The sequence below is a fragment of the Trichechus manatus genome, unplaced genomic scaffold (assembly GCF_000243295.1).
Source record: "Trichechus manatus latirostris isolate Lorelei unplaced genomic scaffold, TriManLat1.0 scaffold00111, whole genome shotgun sequence".
NCBI classification, from domain to species: Eukaryota; Metazoa; Chordata; class Mammalia; order Sirenia; family Trichechidae; genus Trichechus; species Trichechus manatus.
In genome coordinates, this window is record NW_004444047.1 from 7,456,257 (window position 1) to 7,467,042 (window position 10,786).

The 10,786-nt window shown below is 48.0% G+C and overlaps 1 protein-coding gene across 1 annotated transcript in view; it reads right to left on the bottom strand.

Annotated features, from left to right (window-relative positions):
- EVC (EvC ciliary complex subunit 1) overlaps positions 1–10,786 on the bottom strand; it is a 111,063-nt gene that overhangs the window by 100,060 nt on the left and 217 nt on the right. The window contains exons 2-3 of the mRNA XM_004383580.1: positions 10,668–10,781; positions 1,591–1,719 (exon numbers count right to left, since the gene is read on the bottom strand). Of these exons, the coding sequence (XP_004383637.1) occupies positions 1,591–1,719; positions 10,668–10,781 (243 nt within the window). The remainder of the gene's footprint in view (positions 1–1,590; positions 1,720–10,667; positions 10,782–10,786) is intronic.

Consider the following 10,786-nt stretch of genomic DNA (forward strand, 5'->3'; position numbering starts at 1 on the left):
CCTGTGTTCCTGGCCTAGGGGAGCCAGCAGCTTATTTGTTCCCTCTCCAAGGCCAGGAGAATGGGTCAGGGCGCCTTTTGGGATCTATTTCCGGGCTAGTGGACTCCTGGTGCAGAGCGGGGAGGGAGGTGGTAAAAGGAAGAGAGGTTTTTCCCAAATCTGGTGGAGAGCGTGGAGGTAGGAGGTAAAAGGGAGAGAGGTTTTTCCCAAATGGGCTTCTTTTTTTTTTTTTTAGCTCGCCACGAAAGGGTGCACGCAGGTACTCATCCTAGCCTCTTGGGAGCTGCTCTTCACTGGTTCGGAGTGTCCAAGCAGAATCTCTGCTGCCAGGTCTCTCTCGACGTTGAAACCGCTTCTCAAGCGCGCACAGCACAGCTGTTTCCCTGCTTCACTGCGGTCCAGCGTGGCTGTGTCTCTGCTGTGTCACCACCGTGGCTCTAGTGCTTCTCACCTCTTCCAAACAGTCTTCCTCTCCGGTATAACTCAGGTGTATTTCTTAACCTTGCCTTGTTCAGGGCTGCCAGATGTTCACATAGAATCAAATCACTTGTTTTTCCAGGTCTTTGTTGTAAGAGGGGTATAGGAAGCGTCTAAGTAGTCTGCCATGTTGACCATGCCTCCCACCTGAAGTCTTCTGAAAAGCAAACAGTAGTCCAGCTTAACTAGTAAAAAAGGCCTGCCTTGAGCATTATGCTCATTAAGAACTATCTATATGGGATCAAAGCAATAACAGCAACTCAAAAGATTAGACAGGAACTGTCATGGATTGAACTGTGTCCTCCAAAAATACCTGTCAACTTGGCTAGGTTATGATTCCCAGTACTGTGTCATTGGCCACCATTTTGTCATCTGATGTGATTTTCCTACGTGTCGTAAATCCTATTTCTATGGTGTTAACAACAACAACAACATGTAGACTCAACCCACAAAATTAATCTACAATTTAAGCCAATCTCTTTTGAGATAGAAAAGAGATAAGCAAGCAGAGAGACATTGGGACCTTATACTATCAAGAAAGCAGTGCCAGGAGAGAGCACGTCCTTTGGACCTAGGGTCCCTGTGCTGAGAAGCTTCTATTCCAGGGGAAGATTGATGACAAGGACCTTCCTCCAGAACCAACTGAGAAAGCAAGCCTTCCCCTGAGCTGATGCCCTGAATTTGGACTTCCAGCCTACTAGACTGTGAAACACTGAACTTCTGATTGTTGAAGCCATCCACTTGTGGTATTTCTGTTATAGCAGCACTAGATGACTAAGACAGAATTCTTAGGGAGCAGTGAGTTTATGTTAATGGGGAAGGAACAACTCAGAAAAGGCGTGTGAGAATGGTTGCACGACTTGAAGAATGCAATCAATGTTACGGGATTGTACATGTAGAAACTTGAATTGGTGTGTGCTTTTGCTTTATATATTCTCAACAATAACAACAAAATAAAATAAATTATTTTTTTTTAAATGTTTGAAAAAAAAGAAGAAGGCTGTTGGGAAAAAGTACCTGTCAGAGGCTCCTCTGGATGACAGCTGTGCTGCCAGGTGAGACACTGGACACCCACCTTGCACTCTGGCAGAAGAGTGCATGCAGAGAGCTTACCTCCAGCACCCCCACATCCTTGGACGTCTGTGCGTCCCTCCTCTTCCTCCTCCTTGACGGGGTGCCTGTTCCTGAGGGAGTCTGCACACCAGACTCCAGGTCCTTGAGCAGACCCTGAGCGTCGTCTTTCTAAAATCGAAAGGTGGGGGGGGGGGCACAGCACTGAAGTCAGTCCGCCTGGCACCCTCCTGTGGCTTAGTCCTCAGCTCTCCGCCTCTGTCCCTTCTGCTCACCCCTCAGCCTTTGCACATGCGGTCCTGTGTCTGCAATGCCCTCCTCCCATGCCCACCTGAAGCTGCGACACACCCTTTAAGACTGTTCAGATGTCTCCCTCCTCAGAAGCCTGCCCTGATGCCCCCAAAGACGGGAGCTGCCCCGTCTCAATGCACCCTCGGGACTTGGAGCAAAGAGTTAGAGCAGAGTTCTTTCTACTTTTCTGTTGGCTCTGTGGCCGCCATTAGACTGTGAGCCCCTGGAGGGTAACAATGGCTTAGCAAAGGAAACGGCACATATATACTACGTCTCCTCTCATCTTCCGTAATTTCACTGGATTATTCTTAAGGAAAGGAGTCCCTGGGTGGCACAAATGGTTAAGCACTTGGCTATTAACTGAGAGGTGGTTCAAATCCAGCCACAGGGGCCTTGAAAGAAACGCCTGGTGATGAGCTTCTGAAAAATCAGTCATTGAAAACCCTATGCAGCACAGTTCTACTCTGACACACAGGGGGTTACCATGAGTCAGAACTGATTTAACAGCAACTGGTATGTATGTAGGCGTGTATGTATGTGTGTGCGTGTGTGTATGTGTGTATGCATGTGTGTATGTATGTGTGTGCATGTGTATGTATGTATGTGTGTGTGTGTATGTTTGTGTATGTATGTATGTGTGTGTGTATGCATGTGTGTGTGTATGTGTGTGTATGTATATGTGTGTGTGTATGTGTGTATATGTGTGTATGTATGTGTGTGCGTGTGTGTATGTGTGTATGCATGTGTGTATGTACGTGTGTGTATGTGTATGTATGTATGTGTGTGTATGTTTGTGTGTGTGTGTATGTGTGTGTGTATGTATGTGTGTGTATGTGTGTGTGTGTGTATACGTGTGTGTGTATGTATCCTTAAGGAAATACCTTGTTGTTAGTCACTGTTGTTAGTGCAAATGGTTAACATGCTCAGCTGCTAACCAAAGGGCTGGAAGTTTGAGTGTACCCAGCAGTGCCTCCAAAGAAAGGCCTGGCAATCTACTGCCAAAAAATCAGCCACTAAAAACCTACGGAGCAGAATTCTACTCTGACACACGTGGGCTTGCCGTGAGTCAGAATTGATTCGATGGCAAAAACAAAACAAAACGAAAAACTCTTAAATTATACAGTGGTTTCTACTGTGAAGAACTTAAACTCTTACACCAGAGACATTCATCAAACCCCTCTGACCACTAGCTGTTTACAGATATAACCTTTGATACAGGACAGAAACCACCAGTTTGTCACCGAAACAGTCAGTAATTACTGAGCATTTACTGTGTGCCAAGGAGCCCTGGTGGCACAATGGTTAAGCACTCTACTGGTAACCAAAAGGTTGGCAGTTGGAATCCATGAGTCACTCTATGGGAGAAAAGACCTGGCGATCTGCTCCTGTAAAGATTACAACATAGGAAACCCTATAGGGCAGTTCTACTCTGTCCTATAGGGTCACTATGAGTCAAAATCGACTCGATGGCACCCAACAACAACAACATGTGCCATTGCTTGTTTTAGGCAGTGGGAACAAAGTGATGATCAAAATATACAAAGTCCCTGCCCTCATGGAGTGTCCGGTCTAGTGACAGAAAACCCATTGCTATCAAGTAGATTCTGGCTTAGAGAAGAGAAACGTAAGCAAACCAATATGGTATGCTGGGGTGATGAGTGTTATAGAAAAATAACAGATGATGGGGGTGGAGAGGGATGGGAGGGGAAGGTGGATTGGATAAGTTGGATTTGGGAAGAAACTTGAAGAAAGGCAGGGAGCAAGCCAGTGAGATATTTCAGGGAAGAGCATTCCTGGGAGAGTGCAAAGGCCCTGAGGCACGCACATATTCAGCATGTGCAGAGAGGCCCTTGTGGGGGCTGTCAGGCACAGAGGGTAGACGATGGGGCTGGAGCCATGGCAGGGACTAGATCATGCAACGCCTCCTAGGCCATGAGAAGACTTTGCATTCGACTCTGAGTTCGAAGGGAAGCCTGCAGAACATGGTGAGCAGAGAGGCGGCATGATCTGACTAATCAGACATGTGCTGTGGAAGGACCACGTGGAGTGCTGGATGGAGAACAGAGTCAGAGGCAGAGCAGGAGGTCTGTTAGGAGGGAAGTGGCAGCGGAGAGCAGGGTGTGAGCCGGGGTGGAAACAAAGAGCCAGCCCTGCGTATACTTCGACAACAGAACCAAAACGATCTCCTATCAGATGGGATGCCGAGGGGGTCGGGGAGAAAGCGAGGAGTTGGGGATGAGTCCAAGGTTTCGATCTGAACGGCCAGACAGTGGTGACACCACTGATCTTACACACTCTCCGCCTTAAAAGACAAAACGACAGAGATGGTACAAAGATCAGTGGCTGCCAGGGGCTCAGGGGAAGTGGAAAGGGATGACAAGGTGGAACACAGTGCATTTTTAGGGCAGTTAAACTATTCTGCATGATACTGTCATGGTGGACACACGACAATACGCATTTGTCAAAACACGTAGGACTGTACAACACAAGAGTGATGCAATGTAATGTGAACCCTGGACTTTAGTTAGTAATAACGTATCAGTGGTGGTTCATCAGTTGTCATAAAGGCACCACAGGAGCGCAGGGTGTTGATAACAAGCGAAACTGTGGGCAAGGGGCAGAGAAGACATATGGGAACCCTCCGTACTTTCTGCGCAATTTTGCTGTAAACCTAAAACTGCTCTAAAACATAAAGTCTAAGTTTTAGATATCTCTGTGAGCGCTCGCCTACTCAAACTTACCAGCCGCTCTCTGGGAGACAGAAGTGGCAGTCAGCTTCCATAAAGTCTACAACCTTGGAAACCCCATGGGGCAGTTCTACTCTGTCCTACAGGGTTGCTATGAATCAGAACCAACTTAATGGTACACAACAGCAACATGTTTAAATATGCCACTAACCGAAACATTGGGGGTTTGAGTCTGCCCAGAGGGACCTCAGAAGAAATGTCTGGTGAGCTATTTCTGAAAAATCAACCATTAAAACCCTTTGGAGCACAGTTCTACTCTGACTCACATGAAATCGACTCAGCGGCAGCTGACGATGTTTCAGTAGTCTATGTTTAAAGTCCCTGAAGCTCTTTGAGCCTATTTCTCCATCTGGAAAATGAGGGTGCTAATATCTCCACTAATATCAGATGGAAGGATGGGTTTAATTAAGAGATCCTATATGCCACCCGCCCCATGATAGGTGCTCAGTGAATGTGTTCCCTACTGTGTCTCCTGCAACAAAACTCTTCTGCAGACCTCTGATCTTAACCCCACAGTGCAGCTGAACAGTGGGTGTGAATTTCCCATTAATCTGAGAAGAAGGAAGTCTGTGACCAGTTGAACAAGGGACCTGCTGGGGGAAATCAGAAGACCACTCCTCATCTTTGAGGTTCTTTTGAGGTACACATGTACTTTCTGATCCTGATTCATCCTTCCTGGTGAACCTCCTGCTCTGCCCCTGACTCTGTTCTCCATCCAGGATTCCCCAGATACCAAAGACAGAAGAACCCATTGCCATCAAGTCAATTCTGAATCATAGTGACTCTATAGGACAGAGTACAACTGCCGCATAGGGTTTCCAAGGCTGTAAGCTTTACAGAAGCAGTCTGCCATATCTTTCTCCTGCAGAAGGGCTGGTGGGTTCAAACTGTTGACCTTTCGGTTAGCAGCCAAGCGCTTAAACACTGCACAACCAGGGCTCCTCAAAGACAGAAGTAGTTTAGGAAATGTTCACTGCATAATTAAAGGAAACTCCTACTCCTGGGTGAGTGTGTGAGGGTGCACCACACATCTTCATATCTGTCTCCCTGTGCCTCGCATGTCCCTGGCCCAGTGGAGGTGTCCAGAAATGAAGGACAGTGAAGCAGAAAAGTCACCGATTGAATCATGCAAAGCTGAGTCTAGTTGGGGCTCCACTGCGTGCTCACTGCAGGGGGATTCAGAGGGGAGGGGGCAGGAGGCTTTGTGAGGTGTAAGGGGCACAAAGACACTCCTTTATCCATCCAACGTTTGATTAATGATGCTGCCTTTCAGACATACAAATTCTCAAAAAAGTTGCATCCATCCCTTTCTCAGAAAGCTACTGCAGGATGTGCTCCATCTGTGTGAGGAAGTTGTCCAAGAAAGACAAGTGCACGGATTCCCAAAACACAGGGTCCAACCCGGGAGAGAGATAAGGAAGTTTCATCACGATGGTCCTGAGGGATCTCAACGCTGACAGCGAAAGCCTAGAGTAGCTCTTGTCAAACTTTGAAGATCACAGAAATTCCCAGGAAGGCTTGCTAATAAGCACAGCTGCTCTAGAGAGTCTGATTCAGTAAGCTTGGGGTGGAGTGCAAGAATTTGCATTTCTAACAAGTTTATGGTGATGCTAATGCTGCCAGTCAAGCCACACTTTAAGTATCCACGGTCTGGGAAGGCTGGGAAGGTGAGAAGGTACTAGGAGAGATTTTTTTTCAAGATGATAAGATTGATCAAATATCAAATACTGAGATGTACTGAAAGGCAATGTACATAAACGGGGTAGAGTCTGGTGGTAAATGAATGATAGCAGTTGCCGTCAAGCGAACTCTGACTCATGGTGACCCAATGTGTGTCAGGGTACAACTGTACTCCGTAAAGTTTTCAATGGCTGATTTTTTAGAAGTAGACTGCCAGGCCTTTTTTCTGAGGTGCCTCTGGGTAGACTTGAGCTTCAACCTTTCAGTTAGCAGTGGAGCGTGTTAACTGTTTGCACCACCCAGGAACTCCAAATGAACGCTAAGTATATAGAATCTAAGTAAAAAAACAGAACAGGACAAAACAAAAACAAAACCCAAAAAACTGGACAACTTAATTTTCGGGCAAAAGAAATGTTGAGCAAGAAAGGAAAATAATTATAACCATAATTAGTATCTGACTTGCAGTTTATAATGTTTACTGAATTGTAATAATGGAAACAGTGACTACTAATTTAACCAAAATTATTCTCTAACCACAAAGGGAGGGGGAGGGGAGTGGTAGAGGGGAGGGTACATGTATGAAGGAGGGGAGGAAAGAGAGGGAAATCCTCCCCTTCCATAGTGGTAAGTCAAGGGGTATTGCCTAAAGGCAAAAAATGCAAAAACAGCAACAATGTAAGCAAATTATTTAGAAATATGAGTGAATCCTGGTGGCTCAGTGGTTAAGTGCTCATCTGCTAACCGAAAGGTCTGCAGTTCGAACCCACCGGAGGCTCCAAGGGAGAAAGTCCTGGTGATCTGCTCTCATAAAGATTAAACCCACTGCTGTCAAGTCGATTCCGACTCATAGCGACCCTACAGGACTGAACAGAACTGCCCCATAATGTTTCCAAGGACCAGCTGGTGGATTCCAACTGCCGACATTTTGGTTAGCAGCCGGGCTCTTAACCACTGCACCACCAGGGCTCCAATCTCGTAAAGATTACAGCCTAGGAAACCCCACTATAGGGCAGTTCTATTCTGTCACAAATGGTCGCTATGAGTCAGAATCATTAGCTGAGAGCTGAACAAGGGCGTGGCCTCTAGGGAGTGAAGAATGGGTAGGCGTATTGGTGTTTGTGTGTGTGTTTTATTTTTTAGCAAACCTTGTAAAGGAACACTTTAAATGATGTACATGTATATTTCTGACGCAAAGAAACACTTTCAAATGATGAGCTAAATAAATAAAAAAGAATAATAATCAAAATAAAACAAAAATGATGAAAGGCAAGTGTTGCAAGATAAAATGACGAGTGTGTGATTTGGACCCGAGCAAGAGAAGGAAGAATGCCCTGAAACATAGAGGAGGAAGTGCCCGATGGAGACTGGAGGGGCTGAGAAGGCTCCCCCAGGGGTCTTCTCTCTGGGTCTGAGAAAATGAGCAGGAGAAGAGGCAGAGACACGTCACCGCGGCAGAGAACATGTGTGCAGAAGCACAGCGGCATCTGGGGAACCGACGTCCTGTGTGGCTGGAGAGCAGTGTGCAGCACACGTCTATCTGTGCATGGGGCAGGATGCCCCTGGCAAGGTGAGCTGCCTTAGGCACCATGCTAGGAAATTTGGACTCGGTCCTTTGTAGGCAACTGGGAGTCTCTGGAGGTTTTTGATCAGGAAAGTCACATTGTCAGATGTGCATTTTAGAAACAGAGAGGAGGGGAGGAGACAGGAGGAAAGGAGCCCCATTAGAAAGGAGTGGCTGCAAAGGTCACATTCAAGCCATCAGAAAATCCTGTCAGCCCTGCCCTTGAGCCAGAGCCCCCTCAGGGGTGACCAACTGGGTGTGAGTCCCCATCACCCCAGCAGGGACTAGTGTAGCTCGTCACTGAGCAGCTTTGAGAGCCTAGACAACTTGGTTAACCCCGCTGAGCCTCAGCTTACTCAGCTGCGAAATCAGAGTGCTAACCCTTCACCTTTGAATTATGGTGTTGGCGAAGAATACTGAATATACCACGGACTACCAGAAGAACGAACAAATCTGTCTTGGAAGAAGTACAGCCAGAATGCTCCTCAGAAGTGAGGACAGCGAGACTATGTCTCACATACTTAGGACATGTTATCAGGAGGGAGCAGTCCCTGGAGAAGGACATCATGCTTGGTAAAGTAGAGGGTCAGCGAAAAAGAGGAAGACCCTCAACGAGATGGATTGGCACAATGGCTGCAATAATGGGCCCAAGCACAGCAACGATTGTGAAGATGGCGCAGGACTGGGCAGCGTTTTGTTCTGTTGTACATGAGTGGCAACCAACTTGATGGCATCTAACAACAACCCCCACCTCACCAGATTACAGATGATTAAAACCCTGGCTTTGGGGTTCAGGCAGACTTGGGCTCAAATCTCAGCCTCACCATTTATGGATGAAAAATAACCTCTAGGCTTGGAGTGAGGATAAATAAATACATGTCCACCATGATCACCCCTTTGCAGCAAAACACTCCCCCAAAGGTTACCTGCAGGCTGAAAGAGCCAGTGCCCACACCTACTGGACTGTCTGTCATGTGGGCCAGGGTTTGGGGGAACAAGACCACGCCAGCTTCTCTCAGATACTCCCAGGTTGATCTCACAAAGTCAACAATGCAAACACCTAAAAGAATGATCCTACCACAATTTATCCAGGAGCCCTGGTGGTGCCGTGGTTAAGCACTCAGCTCCAACCCACCAGCTGCTCCAGAGGAGAAAGATGTGGCAGTCTGCTTCGGTAAAGATGACAGCCTTGGATTGGAAACCCTATGGGGCAGTTCTACTCTGTCCTATAGGGTCGCTATGTGTGATGGTTAAGATTGCGTGTCAACTTGGCTGGGCCATGATTCTCCATGTTTTAATGTAATCACTCCCATGATTGAATATACTGTGAGTAGCCAATCAGATAAAAGGGAGTCTCTTAGGGGGTGTGGCCTGCATCTGTATATAAGCAGATGTTCTGGCTTTTTGCTCTCTCTGGATCCTGCAGCTGCTTCCTGTCGTCTCATCTCCCATTCTTTGGACTTGAGCTGTCAGCTTATCTGCCAAACCTGGGATTCATCAATCTGCGCAGCCTGTAAGCGGAAGCCCTGCTCTCTGACCTGCCGATCTTGGGCTTGCCAGCTTCTGCAGCTGTGTGACTTGGGAGAGGCCTCTACCCTGATCCACGGACTTGGGATGTTCTAGCCTCTACAATCACGTGAGCTGATTCCTTGATGTCTCTCTCTCTATATATATATTTATACGCTTTACTGGTTTTGCTTCTCTAGAGAACCCAGCCTAAGACACCATGAGTCAGAATCGACTCAATGGCAGTGGGTTTGGACCATGATTTATCGAACGCCTGCCATATTCCAGGCATTGCCACGCAGCATCCAATTTTCTGACAACAAGCGCCACGTGAAGGATCCATCATCTCCTCCGGGCAGCCATCCCTGCCCCCGCCCCATCCACGTCAGAACCCCTCCCCGTGCAACACGGTGGTTAGGAGGAGCCTGGGCTTTGGGCAGATACACAGCTGCCATTCTGGCAAGTTACTTAACTTCTCTGTGCCTCAGTCTCCTCGTCTGTAAAATGGGGACATTGGTGGAACTGGCTCAGTAAGCTGCTGTGAGATTCAATGAGATAACTCGTGCAGAGGCTCTAGCCCTGTGCCCAGCACAGAGTCAGTGCTCCATAAATGCTAGCTAGCATTGTCATTTCCCCATTACAGAACTAACCAGGCTGTGTTCTAACCAAATGTTTACTTGTAACGTGAGGCTGTGAACCTCAAGCGGGTGAGGGCAGGGTCTGTCCTACACATCCCTGTGGAATCTAAGCTTCAGGAGAAGGAGCTCAGCAAAATTTTACTGCTAAGCATGAATGAATGAATGTAGGAATGAATGAATGCATTCATGAATGAATGCAGATAAGGAAGCTGGGGCTCAGAAAGGCTAGGGAGCCCACACAGCAAGGGAGCAACAGAAGCAGGAACAGACAACCAGAGGGCAAAATCCGAAGCCCCCTGGCTGAGCTGGGCCCCTCCGACAGCACAGAGCCCAAACCCACTGGAAATGCCACAGGTAAGGGGTCCGAAGCCCAGAGAGGTTTAGCAGCTTGTCTATGAGCCCTGGTGGTGCGGTGGTTAAGCGCTGGGCTGCTAACCTAAAGGCAGGTAGTTGGCACCCCAGTCCCTCCACCAGAAAAAAGACCTGGCGATCTGCTCCCATAAAGATTACAGCCTAGGAAACCCTATGGGACAGTTTACTCCGTCCCACAGGATCCACTATCAGCTGGAATCACTGGACAGCAACAGGTTACCGGGCTAAGATCACACAGCAGAGTCGGATGGGACAGGCACTTCTGGGGGACCCCAGGTCACTGCCCTCGTCTCTCAGTCTCCTCCCTCTGAAATCAAGGGGCACCCGAGCCCCGCAAACACACTGCGAGTGGATGCAGAGCCCGCACTCGAACATCAGGCCCCGGAGGCCCTCGCCGGCCGCCCCGCCCCGGCTGCCCCCGGCGGACCCACCTGGCGCCTGGG